The sequence below is a fragment of the Prionailurus viverrinus genome, chromosome B4 (assembly GCF_022837055.1).
Source record: "Prionailurus viverrinus isolate Anna chromosome B4, UM_Priviv_1.0, whole genome shotgun sequence".
Lineage (NCBI taxonomy): Eukaryota > Metazoa > Chordata > Mammalia > Carnivora > Felidae > Prionailurus > Prionailurus viverrinus.
This window is the reverse complement of record NC_062567.1, coordinates 34555968-34575107: the sequence shown is the minus strand read 5'-3', so window position 1 is coordinate 34575107 and position 19140 is coordinate 34555968. Positions and strand designations below refer to the sequence as shown.

Below are 19140 nucleotides of genomic sequence, written 5' to 3'. Positions count from 1 at the left end.
TTTATTTTATTTTAAAATGTTTTAGTGTTTATTTTTGAGAGAGAAAGAGGGAGACAGAGCATGAGAGGGGAGGGGCAGAGAGAGAGGGAGACACAGAATCCAAAGCAGGCTCCAGACTGAGCTGCCAGCACAGAACCCGACACAGGGCTCAAGCTCACGAACCACAAGATCATGACCTGAGCTGAAGTCAGACGCCCAACTGACTGAGCCACCCAGGCGCCCCGTTCTTGTTTTTCAAAGTTGTTTTGGCTATTCAGCCTCTCCCACCCCTCAGGAATAGGAGTGACCTCTGAGCAAGGGAGTGACCTTTTCCTCCTATTCTTCATGTTTAGATAGAGAAGACTTCCTGGAGGAGGTGAAAAAATTAAGAGACAGTGAAAAAAAATTAAAGGAGCTCAGTCTTCAGGCTCTGCCAGCCCTAGTGATGATGGTACCAGGAGGGGTAGGTGTCAGGGAAGTGACGGGAAATGATTTTATAATTTCTGCCTTTTCCTGGAACTCAAGTAATCTTCTTTGGAGAGGTTCCCTGGTGGTTAGATCTGCTGTGTTCACCTCAGTGAAGGAGAGGAGGGGGTTCCTCGTTCAAAGTTGCTCCTCTGGGATCCTGGTTTTGCCTCCTTGATTCTCCTACTGGGAGTCCCCCTTCTTCATGCCTCTACTTACTGTGATGTTGTACACACCACTAGTTCCTCCAAACTACTCCACCATTTTTATGGCCATGCAGTGGAATCCTGAGTCTCAAACTGAATATAGATGTGGGAAGTGATAGGTGTACAGTGTCCCAGAATTTCGAGGGCCTGGCCCTGGCTAAAGCTTTAATTAGCTCCTAGCTAAGTGCTGGTGCCCTGAGTGGTGAACACACTCTGCCTCTTTGCTGAGGATCTCGGGGACATTTGTTGAAATTCTGAACCTGACCCCCAGGGCACAGGTACACCTGGTGGCAGGAACTGGGGTGGGGGGGTACATTCTCTGCCATACCTGCATACCTGGGTCATGGCTCTGAGCCCTTCTGGTTTCTTCCCTGTCTCCTTCCTTCTCCTCCCCCTTCTCCTCATTCCTAGGGGCTATAATCAGACATTTGAGATCCAGACAATTCCCTGAACACTCTGATTTGCCCCAGGAACCAAGGGCTGGAGTGAGGGAGATGAGGGTGTCTGGAAGACGGTGCTGGGACTTTGGTCAGGGAACTACTCTAGACAAATTACTTCCCCACTCCATGCCTCAATTTTCTCATTTGGGAAATGAGGGGTCAGATTCAATTATTTTCCTTATTGCCCTTTTACAAAACTAGATTAGTTGCATTAATTATTAGTCCATAATCTATAGATTATATGTAATCCATAAGCAATAATTTATTAAATTAACACAAATCCAAGATAAAAATGTCCATGATCTGTCCTGAAATGACATTAATATTTGTGTAGGTTCCTGAAACTTTCTAGTCCTTGTTCAGGTACATATCCAATTTTAATGTATTTACAATAATGTCATAAGTAGGAATTTATATTTAACATTTTCAGCTAACATTACACCAAGCATATTTTTTCCTTTTCCGTTTTTTGCCTACTCTGTCCCAGTGCCTTCTTGCTGAGGTAGCCAGTGTTAACAGCTTAGTTATATATGCACATATATATATATATATATGTGCATATATATATGTAGAAATACAGCGCAATGTATAGAATAGGCATTTGAGGGAGAGGGGTCCTTGTTTATTTTACAAAACTACATATGCTTCTCTGAAGCTTCCTTTTCTCATTTAGCCATACGTGTGGAAATCCATCCAGGCCAAAGATATCACACATAATTCCATATAGGGGTACAGTGCACAACTCCCTGGTATAAATGAAGCTATCCCAATTCATTCAACCATGCCCTGATTGGTGGGGACTCGGGTTATTTCCAGTTGTTTTGTTTCCCCCACTGAAAACAATGCTGCCACAACATTTTGTACAAATACTTTTGTGAACAGGTTACTTACATTTCTAGGGTATAAAATTACAGAGGTGGGATTGCCAGGTCAGAAGACATGTGCTCTTTTTTTTTTTTTTTTTGAGAGAGAGACAGAGACAGAGACAGAGAGCAAGCAGTGGGGTGGGGAGAGGGGGGAAAGAGAGAAAAAATTTTTTTAAAAAATTTATTTATTTAAATTCAAGTTAGTTAACATACAGTGTAGTATTGGTTTCAGGAGTAGAACCCAGTGATTCATCACTTACATACAACACCCAGTGCTCATCCCAACAAGTGCCCTCCTTAATGCCCATCACCCATTTAGCCCATCCCCCCCACCCATCTGCCTTCTAGCAACCCTCAGTTTGTTCTCTGTATTTAAGAGTCTTTTACGGTTTGCCTCCCTCACTGTTTTTATCTTCTTTCCCTTCTCCTATGTTTATCTGTTATCTTTCTCAAATTCCACACAGGTGAAGTCATATGATGTTTGTCTTTCTCTGACTGACTTATTTTGCTTAGCATAATACCCTCTAGTTCCACTCACTTTGCTGCAAATGGCAAGATTTTATTCTTTTTGATCGCTGAATAATACTCCACTGTATATATATATATATATATATATATATATATATATTCCACATCTTCTTTATCCATTCATCAGTCAGTGGACATTTGGGCTCTTTCCATACTTTGGCTATTGTTGATAGTGCTGCTATAAACATTGGGGTGCATGTGACCCTTTGAATTAGCATTGTTGTATCATTTGGATAAATTCCTAGTAGTGCAACTGCTGGGTTGTAGGCTAGTTCTATTTTCAACTTTTTGAGGAACCTCCACACTGTCTTCCAGAGTGGCTGCACCAGTTTGCATTCCCACCAGCAGTGCAAAAGTTTTCCCCTTTCTCCACATCCTAGTCAACATCTGTTATTTCCTGAGTTGATAATTTTAGCCACTCTGACTGGTGTGAGGTGTATCTCATTGTGGTTTTGATTTGTATTTCCCTGATGATGAATGATGTTGAGCATCTTTTCACGTGTCTGTGACCATCTGGATGTCTTCTTTGGAAAAGTGTCTATTTATGTCTTCTGCCCATTTCTTCTCTGGATTATTTGTTTTGTTTTGTTTTGTTTTGTTTTGTTTTGTTTTTTTGGTGTTGAGTTTGCTAAGTTCCTTATAGATTTTGAATACTAACCCTTTAGAGAGAGAGAGAATCTTAAGCTGGGTCCACACTCAGCTCAGAGCCTGACGTGGGGCTTGATCTCATGACCATGAGATCATGACATGAGCCGGAATCAAGAGTCAGAAGCTCAACCAACTGAGCCCCACAGGTGCCCGACATGAGTTCTTTTTTTTTCTTTTTTCTTTTTTAATTTTTTTTTCAGTAATATAAGATACATTTTTAAAAATTTTTTTATTTTTTTATTTTTTAAATATATGAAATTTATTGTCAGATTGGTTTCCATACAACACCCAGTGCTCATCCCAAAAGATGCCCTCCTCAATACCCATCACCCACCCTCCCCACCCTCCCACCCCCCATCAACCCTCAGTTTGTTCTCAGTTTTTAAGAGTCTCTTATGCTTTGGCTCTCTCCCACTCTAACCTCTTTTTTTTTTTTTTCCTTCCCCTCCCCCATGGGTTTCTGTTAAGTTTCTCAGGATCCACATAAGAGTGAAAACATATGGTATCTGTCTTTCTCTGTATGGCTTATTTCACTTAGCATCACACTCTCCAGTTCCATCCATGTTGCTACAAAGGGCCATATTTCATTCTTTCTCATTGCCATGTAGTACTCCATTGTGTATATAAACCACAATTTCTTTATCCATTCATCAGTTGATGGACATTTAGGCTCTTTCCATAATTTGGCTATTGTTGAGAGTGCTGCTATAAACATTGGGGTACAAGTGCCCCTATGCATCAGTACTCCTGTATCCCTTGGGTAAATTCTTAGCAGTGCTATTGCTGGGTCATAGGGTAGGTCTATTTTTAATTTTCTGAGGAACCTCCACACTGTCTTCCAGAGTGGCTGACCAGTTTGCATTCCCACCAACAGTGCAAGAGGGTTCCTGTTTCTCCACATCCTCTCCAGCATCTATAGTCTCCTGATTTGTTCATTTTGGCCACTCTGGCGTGAGGTGATATCTGAGTGTGGTTTTGATTTGTATTTCCCTGATAAGGAGCGACGTTGAGCATCTTTTCATGTGCCTGTTGGCCATCCGGATGTCTTCTTTAGAGAAGTGTCTATTCATGTTTTCTGCCCATTTCTTCACTGGGTTATTTGTTTTTCGGGTGTGGAGTTTGATGAGCTCTATATAGATTTTGGATACTAGCCCTTTGTCCGATATGTCATTTGCAAATATCTTTTCCCATTCCGTTGGTTGCCTTTTAGTTTTGTTGGTTGTTTCCTTTGCTGTGCAGAAGCTTTTTATCTTCATAAGGTCCCAGTAATTCATTTTTGCTTTTAATTCCCTTGCCTTTGGGGATGTGTCGAGTAAGAGATTGCTACGGCTGAGGTCAGAGAGGTCTTTTCCTGCTTTCTCCTCTAGGGTTTTGATGGTTTCCTGTCTCACATTCAGGTCCTTTATCCATTTTGAGTTTATTTTTGTGAATGGTGTGAGAAAGTGGTCTAGTTTCAACCTTCTGCATGTTGCTGTCCAGTTCTCCCAGCACCATTTGTTAAAGAGGCTGTCTTTTTTCCATTGGATGTTCTTTCCTGCTTTGTCAAAGATTAGTTGGCCATATGTCTGTGGGTCTAGTTCTGGGGTTTCTATTCTATTCCATTGGTCTATGTGTCTGTTTTTGTGCCAATACCATGCTGTCTTGATGATTACGGCTTTGTAGTAGAGGCTAAAGTCTGGGATTGTGATGCCTCCTGCTTTGGTCTTCTTCTTCAAAATTACTTTGGCTATTCGGAGCCTTTTGTGGCTCCATATGAATTTTAGGATTGCTTGTTCTAGCTTCGAGAAGAATGCTGGTGCAATTTTGATTGGGACTGCATTGAATGTGTAGATATCTTTGGGTAGTATTGATATTTTGACAATATTTATTCTTCCAATCCATAAGCAGGGAATGTCTTTCCATTTCTTTATGTCTTCTTCAATTACCTTCAAAAGCTTTCTATAGTTTTCAGCATACAGATCTGTTACATCTTTGGTTAGGTATTTACCTAGGTATTTTATGCTTCCTAGGTATTCCTAGGTATTTTATTCCTAGGTATTTTATGCTTCTTGGTGCAATTGTGAATGGGATCAGTTTCTTTATTTGTCTTTCTGTTGCTTCATTGTTAGTGTATAAGAATGCAACTGACTTCTGTACATTGATTTTGTATCCGACATGAGTTCTTTTTAATTTCCAAAACAGCTGTAAAACTTCACAACCACACAGGTGGGAGACAATGGCACGTTTCTCTCCACATTCACACCAGCACTTATTGTAACTAGTCTTTTGAATGTTTGCCAGTATGGTGGTTGGGAAATGGCATCTCAGTGCTGCTTTAATTTGCACTTCCCTATTGACTAGTAAGGTAGAGCATCTTTCCATCTATTTACCAGCGCGTTGGATTTCCTCTTCTGTCAACTGGGATTCCTAATCTTTGCCCATTTTTTTCTACTGGGTCTGTCTTTGCATTATGAATTTGTGGGATCTCAATGTAGGATATGAAGGCCTTCTGTCAGAAGGATATGGCCTTCTGTCATATGTGTTGCAGATATATTTTCCCACTTTATCATTTGTTGTTTGGCTTATGAGAGTATCTTTTTCTATACAAGATGTTTTCATTGTATGTAGTCAGATATGTTTCTTTTTCTTAATGGCGTTTCAATTTCCTGTTTTGTTTTGAAGTCTCCGCAACACATAAACTGTATTCCTAAGTTTCCTTGTAAATCTTCTCTTGTTTTATGTTTTCTCACGTAAGCATGAAATCTTTCTGGAATTATTTTTGTCAGATTAAGGTAGGCTCCAACATTATTTTCTTCCATGAGAAGAGATAAACTCAGCAGTTTTTTTCTTTCTTTCTTTCTTTCTTTCTTTCTTTCTTTCTTAGAGAGAGAGAGAGAGAGAGAGAGAGAGAGGTCACAAGTGACAGCAAGTGAGCAAGGGGCAGAGAGAGAGAGAGGATCCCATGAGGGGCAGAGAGAGAGGGAGAGAGAAGCCGGGGTTACCCAAAGCGGGGTTCATATTTTACCCAAAGTGAGACTCATGTTCACCTGAAGTGGAGCTCCAGCTTACTTGAAGCTGGGCTCTGTTCACCTAAAGCCGGGCTTGTGTTCACCCAAGGTGGGACTCGAACTCACAAACCATGAGATCATGACCTGAGCTGTAGTCAGATGCTTACCCATTAGGCACCCCAAACACAGCAGTTTCTAATCTATGCTCTTATAATCCTGGGGCCCCCAAGAGACACATGGGAGGTGGCTACCAAGACTGGGACCAGCAGATCAAGGAGGCATAGACCTCCAATTCCCTGACCATAGAGGGACCACCTTCGTTGTTTTACAAAATGGGCTTCCAGGAAAGATTGTGTTTGGACAAAGTGTTCTGAGGCTAAAGGAAGTTTTAAAAATGTCTTTTGGGAAATCTTTGGGGGCCCTCCCAGCTCTGTCATTCTCTGACTCCATGATGGTGAATGCTTGCTAAGGGAGAAAAGACCACATGTCAGCATACCTTCATCCAAAATTAATTTTACTGTTAAATCCCAAGGTGGCTCAAAGTAGATATTAGAATCACAGAGTTTTAGAGATGGAAGTCACCTTGAAAATCATCTAGTCTAATGGCTCTCAATTCTGACTACCTTTTGAATCACCTGGGACCTTATAAAAAGTCCTGGACTTTATAAAAGTCCAGACCAAGTGAATCAGTCCCTGGGGGTTAGGGCCCAGGCATTGATGGTTTTTAAAGCTCCCGGTGATTCTAATAAGCAGCTAGGGTTGAGAACCACTTCTCTGGTTCAACTCATTTACTTCATTAGTAAATAAATTGCGGCCTGGAAAAGGTGATGAGGTATCACACAGCTGGCTAGCTGTAGAGTTGGCACTAGAATTTCTATCTCCGCCTCCGGGTTAGCGTTTTCATTTGCATCAAACAAATCCCTCATCAAGCACCGTGCCTTGGATTTTCAGCCAGCAACCCTAAAATCTCTGTATGAGTGCTTTCTACCTTCGCATACGATCAGCTTAAACACATTCCCTGCATACAGTTCTGTGCACGATGGGTGAATAGACCTAGTTTGGTCTTGCCAGATCATAGTAGGGAACGGGGTCATAAAGAACTATAATGATAAACGGGAGGGCTGAATAAATGGTACATCCTATGCAGAGGACAGGGCCGGGGATGGGGGGGTGCTCAGAAGGAGGAGGAGGAGGTGGTTGATGGGAGGTCCGGGGACTGTAAGCAGGAGGTGGTGTTTGAACTGGGCCTACTGCATGTTGGAGAAGAGCCAGAAGCTCCTCCCTGGAGTAATGTTAACACAGGTTGAAGGGTTCTCGGGTCAGGTGGTGGGGGATGTGTCAGTGCCAGCTGGGCCCAACATGTCAAGGCCGCCCCTGACCTTCTCCCTCTTGCTCTGCCCTCAGGAATGAGACCGTGCTGCACCAGTTCTGCTGCCCAGCCGCTGACGCCGAGCAGAAGCCTGCCTGCTCCGACTTGGCCTCCCAAAGGTGGGAATGCATTGGTGGCCGTCCTCCCTTTCCCACCCCCACTGTCCTTCCCCTCGAAGCAAAGCACACTGCACAGCGCCATTCGGCCTCTTCCTCTGAGTCCTGTGTTTTTGTCTGTCTGTCTGTTTTTACCTCCTGTCTCATGCCTTCTATTGCTCTTGCCTTCCTCTGGTCCCCAGATGAGCCATTCCCAATTCTGGAGGCCATTATACCCTAATGTTCAAATGCCAAACTTAGGCTCCTTCCCCTAAAGAGCCTACATAAAATATCATCTTTTTAGAAATCAAGGGAAGTTAGTTGGATTATACACAGAATATATAATCACGTGGTAGGGTGCCTGGCACTAAGCAGGTGCTCAGTCCAGGGTTGTGCCTGCCTTTTCTATGGTAGCAAAGATTTCTTCTTTTCTTTCTAATCTTTCTCCTCCCATAAAAGAGCCAAGATGACTGAGTTTTAATTGTCAGGCTTTTCACTGAGTTAGCTGTTGACCTGGGAAGGAAGGGGGAGAATGTTGAGTCAGGGGTTGGTGTCACTGTCCCAGGCCCGCTTCATCTTGTCGTGGGTTAGTCATAGTCCCTTTCTCGTTTGTTAATTTTTTTAATTAAAGAATTTTAAATTAATTTAACTATTTTAACTAGCAAAATATCAGATCACTTCCTAGTCACTGATGACATCTTAGGGTAATAAAACTTAGATATATATACATATATTTGATGGAACGGGCCCAGCATGCCAATCTAATCAGACAGAAAATGTGAATTTTACAGCACATATTTGGGGTCTCTCCAATAATGCCAACAACATAGCTGTCTTCTGCAGGGAGTAGTCATCGTCATCACAAAACCTATTTGTTTAGCTTTTACGTGTACTATAAACTTTTCCTTTTAACGTGGAGTACCTCCACCTCTAAGTTTCTGTGCGGAATTATCATCACGTTTGCAAAGCCTGCACGGGAAGGGCGGTGAGTAACAAAGTGCTGAATGGATACAGAAACGCTGCAAGGCTTCGGGCACCGCCTGCTTCCCACAATGTGGCCCCTCTTCTCCACAGCTGTTTGCTGCAGACGTCTTACATTGTGGGACTAACATCTAACAGCCGCCTGAACAGGTGCTCAGAGAGTTCTTTGGGTTTCTTAAGCTCTAGACTCCCCTGGAACATAAGCGTAGGTAAATAATTCTGCGCCACGCAGATCATTTCCTCAGCTAGGGTAGGAGAAATGAGAGTCACTCTGAGTAGCTGAACTCGGTCCCTCTCCCCTCCACCTCCCATTTTGTGGCCCCTCCTCCTTGCACTTCTGTGCTTCTGTCTGTCTTCCACCTTCACCTGTCTCTCTGCTTCACCTCTCCCCTTCTGGCCCACATCAAATTCCTCTCCTGTGTCTACATCCCGGGGCCTTGGTCACGCTTTGTTCTCTTTCCACCAATTCTTCTTAGTTCTGCACATTTCTCTCTCTTTTTTTACTTGTTTCTTATGTCACTGGGAGTCAAGATACTTGGATTCTGGCCTGAACTTGGCCTCATCTACAGTCTCCTGTTGTTGGGATGAACTTGGGCAAGTTGCTCAGCAACCCTGGGCCTCAATTTCCCAAGAGGGTGGTCTGTCAGGAAAGTAACACTGACGCATAATCTCATTGGGTCTTTCAGCTGCTCAGTGAGGTTAGACCAGGCTTTCTCTTTCTCGTCCCTGTCTTATTTGAGAGCAGAGTATGTTTCAGAGCACTCAAGGGCCCTGCCTATAATCACGTGGCCAGAAAGTACCAGCGCCCAGACTTGCCCTGAAGGCATGTCACTCCTACCGCTCACCATTTCCTTGTTTGAGACTGAGTGATTCCATGATCTTTCCTCCTTTATTTCTTGGAGAGCACTAGGTAGGCATCAGAGATGGTAGCTATTGACACAAAGACACAAAATCACCCCTGAAAGGCATCACTACTCATGTTCCCTTAAAGGGAAGTCAGGGCCGGGGTGTAGGCAGGACTCTGAGGTGTCAGAGTCAGGCCAAAGCAAGTGGCACTTTGGGATCCTTCAGTCCAGAGCTGAGGGAGGTGTGCTTGTCCCGAGGGTGACCAGGTAGGATCATGGAAGGCAAAGAGAGGGACGGAGCACTGTGCCCATGCCCTGGGTGGTCTGTGGGTCAAGTTCTGTGCCTGGGGACATAAGAACAAGTAAGGCCACTTGAGTTCTGGAGGATCTCCCCATCTAGTTTCCAATTTCCAAATTGGAAATGGCTCACCTGGAAACTGGAAGTAGACAGAAATGGGAGAATGTGAGAAGGAGAGAAGAGAAGAGAGGACAGAGAGTGGAGTGGCATCAGGATGATCTTCGAGGAAAGAGACAGAGGGTCCTGGTTCCTTCCAATGGGCTGTCACTGTTCAGACACACAGCTGAGTCTTCTTCCTAAAAATCTCCTCCTTGGCAGGTGGGGAGAAGGGCTGTCTAGTCTGCCTCCCACCCCGTCAATCCAGCTCCATTCAGTAAGCATGTAATTGCTACTACCCAAGCACAAGGCATCGGCGAAGATAGATGACAGGGTGCCCTCAAGCTCAGTCCTAGGGGTGTGGCAACAGGAATCCTTCTTTGGATTTTCCACGGTCATCCTTTCTCTCACTTCTCAGCCCTCTTATTCCTTCTCATGCCCACACCCCTCTGCCTGCCCACCTGCCCTGTGGCCCTGGACCCTGGTGGGAAGGGATGGGAGGGGCTGGTGTGCCATGTGGGAAAGAGTGACAAGTGTATGTGGGGCAGGGGAGGAGTGCTCCCCCATCATGGCTGCCAAGGGAATAGGCCTCTTTCTCAAGATTTGGAGTGGGAGGGTAGGAAATCTATTATCTTAGTTTTCCCTTGAAAAGGCAGGTGCCAAGGTGGGGGACAGAGGTGCTCTGGGAGGGAGGGTAGGGGGATGTTCGGTTATGGAGGGACTACCCTCCTGCAGCCCTCTCCTCTGGGTGGGACAGGGAGACTTACACCCAGTTGGTCCAGACCTTCAGCTGTTGTCTGCCTCTGTTCCCAATTATTCCAAGTTGTTCTGTTTCATTTGTAGTTTCCTAGAGTGTATTTCTGCCTCTCTGTCTGTCTGTCTATTTCTGATGTCAGTTTCTTGGCTTCTCTGGGAGGAGGCCCTCTGGATGTTTTCTGACAGTCCAACAATGTATGTGTCAGTCAGTCTGTCTGTTCCTGGCTTCCTGGGGGGATTGCATCCTAAGAACGTTTTCTCCCATTAGACCCCCACATCCTTGCTCCTAACCCTATCTGTGACCCCTTTACACCCACTTACCACTTTCCTTTAACCAGGTGCCCCACCTCCACAGAGCATAGCCCACACCTTCCCAGGAATTTCTCTGTGAGAACCTGCGAAAGTCAGAGATTGGGCTGAGGGCTAGTGCAGGGTTGGTGGGTCACAAAGCCCTTTGGGCCACCCTGGGAGATCCTGGGCTGGGCTGCAGGGCTCTGAGACAAGCTAGGCTCTTGTCAGTCTGGCTTCCCACCAGCTCAGCCAGGCTCCAGCCCAATCAGCCTCTGAATCTTCTGGGGATAAGCCCATTGGTCTGCACAGGAGACCCCAATAAGAAATCTAAACCAATTGATCAGGTCTCAGGGTCACTGGGACCTTTGGTGTGTGACCTCAGAGCTGGCTCCCTGACATTCTTCCTCTGCACCTCAGCTGAAGCCAGTGGTGATCAAGATCAGCCCAACTTGAGGGGTCTGTCCTCTCCCTGCCCCACTCCAAGCTGTGGGACTTAGCAAGAATCCCTTTCTTAAGAACTCTGGACGAATCCCATGGGGGCCTCACGGCAGCTGATCACCCACAGCCCCATTGGCCAGACCAGTGGAGAGGAGCTGCCACAGCCCGAGGCAAACCCTCAGCCCAGAGGAGAGACTAAGGGGCCAGGAGAAACCCTCACCCCTCCCCAAGAGACAGATAAGCCCCAGCCCTGGGTTGGGGGGTGGGCGTTGCTAGGACAACCTGCCCCAGCCACCTGAAGAGAAGCCTTGAGGGATGGGGTTAGGAGAAACTCTACCTTGGGATGTGGAGCCTGCCAGGGAGTGATACCCCAGGAGGTGGGAACACCCAAAGTTGAGCAAGTCTGGAAGCTGGGTTTCTGTAAGAAAGGAGCCAAGCGGTGGCATCAGGGACTGGGGGGCAATGGAGAAGTTATGGGGCTGGCAGAGGCCTCTGAGGGGATGGTGAGTCCACCAGGGAATGGGCCTGGGTTCACACACACACCACACACACCCCCACCCACCCCCATCCCCCGCCCAGGCAAACCCTCTGTGCTTACCAGGGCACTTAGGCCCTCAGGTGAGAGCTGGGTGGGGGGCGGCATGGAACCCAGAGCCGGGTGCAGTAAGTGTGTGCCAGGCTCTTTCTTCCGCCTTCCCTACCTCCTCCTGCTGCTAGCTAATGACAAGGGCTTTATTCTAGGGAGCTGAATAGGCTAGTAATTGCAGCCCTACTTCCAGTCCCATCCCTCTCCTCCCTCTCACGCTCTCCCTGACAATGACCCTGGAACTGGCCAGCCACCACGCAGCATCCAACAGAATGGCAGCCCATTTGTCTCTGTGGGTGGCAATGGGGCCGAGTGGAGGAAGATTGCCTTCTATTAGTGTAATGAGAGGAGGCTTGTAAGGGTGGGGTGGCGGCTCAGCTAGGGGAAGCATAGGGAGGAAACAGAACAACTCCCTCCCCTTGGGAGCCCTGGGGAAGAAGGAACTCTGGGCCCCAGTGAACTCAATGACTCACCCCTGTTATTCGGTCCTACCTGCCCAGCCTTCCTCCAGGATGGAAGAGACACTAATATTTCTTGAACATGCCAGGTATGTTGCACTAAGCACTCTGAGTATTTTATCTCAATTCTGTGAGATAGCTGTTATTTGAAGTTTTAGATAAGGAATCTGAGATGGAGAGAAGTCCCGTGTCTTGACAGAGGGACCTTGCTAATCAGTTCTGGAACTGGAAGGTGAACTCAGGTCTAACTCCAAAATGCAACCACTTTCCACAGAGCTGCTGCTAGGGTTTTTTCCCTTTCTTTCTTTCTTTCTTTCTTTCTTTCTTCCAGAGCACAGGAGAAACCCTTCTAGGCATTTCTTTTGATCTTAAATAACATCTATTTTCTCTGATTATAAGTTATACTTGCTAGTTGTTGGAAATGTGGAAAATACAGAAATATAAAGAAGAAAATAATTGAATTCAGTTATATAGAATTAACCACTGTCAATATATTAGGGTGCAACCTTCCAGGGTTTTATTTTTCTAAGGACTGTATTTTACATTTACCCCCCATAAAAAAAAAAAAAAGATTTTGTAGCCTGCACTTCCCACTTAGTATATGGTGTCCAGAGAGAACCTCCCGCCCTAAGCAGCCCCTCCGAAGCCCCCATCCTTTCCTGGCGCTGGTCTGCACCTGCTAACCAGCCCGCAGACTGGGCAGTGGGTGGCTGTGAGCTCTGCTGGAGGCTGCACTCCCTACTATATCCTTGAGGAAGGGATTTCCTTCCAAGGATGCTGTCTGGGAGAGCCCTTCGTTCGCATCGCTGGCGCCTCTATCCCGCCTCTTGGCTCTCCCCAGCTGGCCTGGGGCATGATCAATGGAGCAGCCAGTGTTTACTCAGCGATTACGGAGCAATTAAATTCTCAATCGATACAGTTTAGTCTTCAAACAGCTGGGCTAGGGAGCCTCGGCATCACATCACGCGCCAGCTCCATCAGTCACATCCCCAGCTCTGGCTCCGAGGCTGCCGGGAATCCTGCCCCACCCGCAGTGGAGAGGGTAGGGGCTCATTCTGGGACTGCGGAACTCTGTCCCCTCTTCCTTAGAGAAGCACAGAGAAGACACGCTTCCCTTCTAGGCCTGAGTGGGGCTGGAGGGTCGGCCCACCTAAGCTGCCCAGCCCCTAGGCTCTGGGGTCTCTGCCTCGGCACAACAGGAAGGCAGTGGGCAGCAGGCAAGGCCAAGGGGAAGTTGTCTGGTCTCCTCAGCGTCCCGCGGGTAGTTCCCAAAGGCCTTGGCAAGGGTTGGGATCATGTGACCTAACACAGTGTTCTGACAGTTCCCATGATGACCTGCCCTGGAATGGATCATCTGATTGTGGGGCCCAGGTGGGATTCCTGAGGATTGAGGACATCAGTCTGGCTGAGGACACAGCAAACCTGGACTCAAGTGGCAAACAGCAGGGGGAGGGGCGGGGCTGCTCCTTCTTATTTGGGCTTTCTGAGCAGGTTAGGTTTGCTCACCAGTGTCCTGAGGATTTCTGTGTAGTTACGGCAGAATCTGCCTTTATGGCTGGGCTTTATACCTGAGGATAACCACAGGCAATGGCAGAAGAATTTGGTCCTGGAGCTAGAGAAACCTGTTCCCTGACCAACCATGTGGCCTGTCCCTTCATGTCCATGCTTTTTGTCCCATCTGTGTCTTCCCTGCCAGACTCAGGAGGCACAAAGGACAAAATAGATGTCAGAATACTTTGATTCCCTGCTAGGGGATGGCCCCCACACCCATACCCCCAGTTCCAGAGAGTATTAGGAAAGCTTTGTCTTGTCATGGTTTTTGGCTTTCTGTTCAGTGAGTTTTCCTCAGCTGCAACGTGAAACTTGTGTTTGGAGTCAAGTATTTGCCCAGGCCGATTTCCTCGTGTATTTTTTCCACCCAGTGATCCTCTAAGACCAGTCTCTTCATGAGACCTCCGTTGTCACCAAAGGGCATTTTCAAACTTCCCTGTCCACAGACCTGGGCTGGGGCTGTGTCATGTGAATGAGGCCAAGCTTGGGCCCACCTTCAAAGAGCTGTGAGTTAGGACAGACAGCTTTCTGTCAGCAGTGTGTTGAGAGATGATTAGAGAATTCCTCTTCAGTCTATATTTCTATTTTGTGTCCCTTACCCATGAGAGAGGGAAAGAGAACACTGGCTGTCAGCTAGCGAGCCGTTGCTACGTGCTAGACAGATATTAGCTTACTTAATTCCCACCAAAGGTTCATGAACTGCTTTCAGTCCCAGGTTCGAGGACAGAGTGAGGATCAGAGCTGATGAATGGCTTGTCTAAGGGCCATAGCCCTGGCAAAGGGCGGAACTAGGATTTGAACCAATCTATTGCAGGTGCTGCCGCCAGTCAGGTGACCAAAGAAGGGGGGGTGTTCTCAAGCACAGGAAGTGAAAGCATGGTGGGGGAGTGAACAGCAGGCTCTTACTTCTCCTGCCACAGGAAGGGGGCTGCTTAGAGGGGGCTCCTCCAAGAAAGCCTGGTTTGTGGGTCAGCAACAGTGAAGGCTACAAATGAGGCCCTACAAATGAGGCTTTGAGGACTCTAGGTACCTGGAGGTAAACACATCAGAACAACCAAGCTGAAGACAGGAATAACTGGGAGAATATTTTCAGGGGGAGAAAAAGCTTCAGGCTTTATTATTTAAAGAAATAAACGTAACTAAGTATACTACTCCCAGAACAACAAAATGAAAGCCACCACAAGGAACATCTAACTATCTCTGTTCTGCTGGTGTTCATTAATGCACAGTTTTGTCCAATTTAGGGAAAGAGATTCTTTTTTTCATTTCCCAGAAACTTCTTGTTTGAGTCTTTTGGGTATTCCTTTTTTTTTCATTCCCAGAAAGAGTAACCTCTCTTTGCAAGCCTAGAGATTTTTATTTTTTAAAATTTTTTTATTGTTTATTATTTTTGAGAGAGAGAGAGAGAGAGACTGAGAGAAAACAGGGAAGGGGCAGAGAGAGAGGGAGACACAGAATCGGAATCAGGCTTCAGGCTCTGAGTGCTCAGGACAGAGCCCGACGCAGGGCTCGAACTCACAGACCGTGAGATCATAACCTGAGCTGTAGTCAGCCACCCAACCGACTGAGCCACCAAAGCGCCCCAAGCCTAGAGATTTTTCTAACCTCACTCTTAGGCCTTTTTGGTTTGGGTTTGTTTTCTCCTCTGAAAAGTCATCTTCACCCATTCATTTGTCTTTCAACCAATAACATGACCATGGCAATAATTTATAATTTCAGTGAGTGTTTCTGATATATGACAAAAAGGGCTTTAAATCTGTTTCATCAAACCAAAAGAGAGGAGATCATCATAGTCTGCAGCAAGTGGTTTAATCAGACCAGGCATTCTTAATGATTCTACTGCCTTTGACAGAGGCCTTGGAACAGCTTAAGAAAGGAGATTCTTAGAGATTTTGTGTGTGTGTGTATGTGTGTGTATGATGATTAAAAAACCACAAAAAGAAAACAAAAACAAAAACCAGGAAAGACAGCTGTCTGTGAAGGAAGACTGGCATATGATGCTGTCCCTGACAGACAGAAGAGCTAGCAGGAGCTATTGCTTTTGAAACGGAGGGTTTCTGGCTGGAAGGGACCCAAGTGATACACCACTCTTTATCACACAGATAGGAGACTGAGGACCGGAGGAAGGTGCCTTGCCCAAGCTCTCCCAGCTGGTGACGTGCCCAACAGGGTCTAGAACTCAGGCTTCCTGAAGAGCTGGGGCTTTCTACCACCAGCTCAATGCCTCAGTTTCCCCAGCTACTACATAAGGGGGTGAACCGTCTAATCCCAGGGTCCCTGTGGCAGTAATTCTGTAAGAAGACACTCTGCCTTGGGCTGAGGCAGCAGGAGCACCCGGGAGCATTTACAAAGCAAAACAAAGGACAAGTGGCATGACAGGAACATGGGGGACAGGGGACCCAAGAAGCAGATGGGAACGGCAACATCCAAACTCGTGCGAGCACACATAAGAAAGGAGAAGCATCAAGTGGGCCGGTGCACGGTTTCTGTCTTTCTCCATTCTACTGATTGTTAAAACACAAAAGGGAATTTTCAAAAGGAGGAAAGCCTCGCCTCGCTCTGAGTCGTCCAGGCTCTCACAACCACCTTCTGTCATTTTCCCTGGTCCTCACCCCACTCTCCGCATCCAAGGGCCTGTGCTGCCTGGGCGCTGGACTTTGTCCCCCGGGATGCTCCAGGAAAGAGCCTGATACCCGCTTCCCTTCTGCCATGCATGCAGCTTCCTTCATTCCAAGGACAGAAATGATGGAAAATGAAGGAAGTTTCGGTGGAAAGCTGGTCATAACCTTAACTGACATGTGTACAGGGTGCTCCGGGTTGTAAAACTCCTTCCCAACCGTTCACCTGTCTGATCCTCACCACAAACCTGTTAAAGGCCACAGGAGCAAGAATTACTGTGTCCGTTTTCCAGCTGGGGAAATAGGGGAAAGAAGCAACTTGTTCAGGTTCCAAAGGAAGAAGCTGACAGAGATCAAAACAAGCCCGCATAAAGAGAGGGGCTGCAACAAACAGGGGGCATTAAAGCCTGCTTCCTGCCTGTCACTGTTTGAATGCGCTGCCTCGGCCATGCTCCACCACCCACACAGACTGGCAGGATCTCAGCGTGGTTCCCATGTTCCACGTCTAGGCTGCAGTTTGGCAGGTTTGGAGAAGCAATTAGGTGACCCTGAGGTCCTCGGATTTCAGGGGACCTGGCTCACCAGAAACAGCATAAGAGACTTGTATATTACTATGAATTTATTAATTCATAATGAGCAATGATACCAGTGAACAGGATACTCACAATTACTGATTAATAACGAACTTAAAAATATGAGAGTCTCTTTTCTTCTCCAAGTGCAGAGGGATGCGCCAGATGAGTTTTGTGGATGCCCTTCTAGGTTGGACAGGAAGATCTGAGAAGTGGGAAGGTAGTAAAATAGTACCCTGGGCTCGAAGATAAATTCAGGAAGACTTCAAGGAAGTACTAGAATGTGGAGCGGTTGAGAACACAGACAGAGCAACTCAAATCCAGGTCTAAATCCTGGCTTGGCAACTTACAAACTCTGTTACCTTGGTTAAATTACATAAACCTTCTCATCCTCAATTTGCTTACTTGTAAAATGGGGATAACAGGAGCAGTTACCTCTTACAGTGGTTGAGGTGGTTAAATGAGATGATTCCTGGAAAGGTGCTTGGCATATAGGAACCACTCAGTAAGTGCTAACTATTTGAAAGCTGGATTTTTCAGGAGCAGAGAGGGAGAAATCAATCAAGATCCAGGAGTCCCAGAGAAGGGGACTAGAAACTCAAGTATGACTAGGAAATGTTTAGAAAGAATGGGCTGACTACTTTAGGAGATGAGGGTCTAATGGCAGAGCCCCTGGTATGGCAAGTAGGAGGGGGCACACTACCTGGAATGTTGTTCAGAGTCATTGAGACATGCCCTTCAGAAAGAGGGTCTAGTCCCTCCTTTGGATGGCAGGTGATGGGCACGGAGAAGGAGGCATCTTTCAGATGTTTCTATTCAAGCCTAGCCTGGGACATAGGCTGCTGGAAAGAGCCCAATATCTGAATGAAAGAGAGACTCTCAGAATTAAGGGACCAATTTGGGGAAAAGATCAAAGAAGCTAGAGACCCAGATGAATGCCAATCCAGTAGGGCCAACGGGCCCAGAGAGGAGATTTTCTAGACATCAGGGCAGGAGAGGAAATGATTTCACCCAGCACCAGGCTGTTACAGTGCAGGCTAGGATGAGATTAAGAGCAGAGGTATTTTATCAGAAAATTCTTGCCAGCTGACAGTTTGTTCTCTTAAGAGGAGGAAATGGGAGCACCAGGGTGGCTCAGTCAGTTGAGTGTACAACTTCAGCTCAGGTCATGATCTCATGGTTGGTGAGTTCGAGCCCCGTGTTGAGCTCTGTGCTGACAGCTCAGGGCTTGGAACCTGCTTCGGATTCTGTGTCTCCCTGTCTCTCTGCTCCTCCCCTGATCACACTCTCTCTCTCAAAAATAAATAAAGATTAAAAATTTTTTTATTTAAAAAGGAGGAAACAGTCGAACCCTTTCAGGGAAAGGTTTATGGCCTGGCACTGACCCCTGCCCTGCCTGGAGGGGTGGGTGGTTCCCCAAGCTGGGATCTCTGAGGCTTCTTCCCAAAGCCAGTGTGCTATGCATTGTCCCTTCATCCTAAACACGTTTGGAGAGATGTGTGAAACCCGCAGACATGTAGAAAATACAGCCATTCTGATCCTTGTGAGCTTGTGAAGGTTTCTTCGGTAGCAAGAATGACTGAAGTTAGACATTAGGAAGAACTTCAAGTCAGAAAGCAAAAGATAATGAAGGTGACTGAAAGGAAATAGGTCAATAATCTTGTTCCGTAGAAACTGGATGGATGGCCAGAGCAGCGTCCTACACTACCGGGCATTTGCCATTTCCATCTCTTGTGTCACAAGACTCCTGTTTGGGGTCAGCACACACCTGACTGCCACAGACACCTGTAGGCCATCAGAGACCTTTTCCCTGGCTTGTGGTGAAGTTGAGTCTGTGAGGAGCTGAGAGAATGTCTTTCCCTGGAAATAGCTCAAGATCCAAAAAAACATCTGCTCTGCTGGGGTGAGGTAGGGCCGATCTGAGTGGGACGGGAGGAGGATGGAATAAAGGGACTTTATAGCCATGAGGAAACAAAATAGCTGGGCATGGCCCAGCCTCTGGGATGCACTGTGTGTGTTGTGATCATCACCATCCCTCAGAGGGACCCAAGAAGGATTAGATGAGGT

The 19140-nt window shown here is 46.5% G+C and overlaps 1 protein-coding gene across 1 annotated transcript in view; it reads left to right on the top strand.

Moving 5' to 3' along the window:
• Positions 1-19140, top strand: part of IQSEC3 (IQ motif and Sec7 domain ArfGEF 3) — a 104852-nt gene that overhangs the window by 26483 nt on the left and 59229 nt on the right. Inside the window, exon 2 of the mRNA XM_047867497.1 lies at positions 7524-7607. Coding sequence (XP_047723453.1) covers positions 7524-7607 — 84 coding nt within the window. The remainder of the gene's footprint in view (positions 1-7523; positions 7608-19140) is intronic.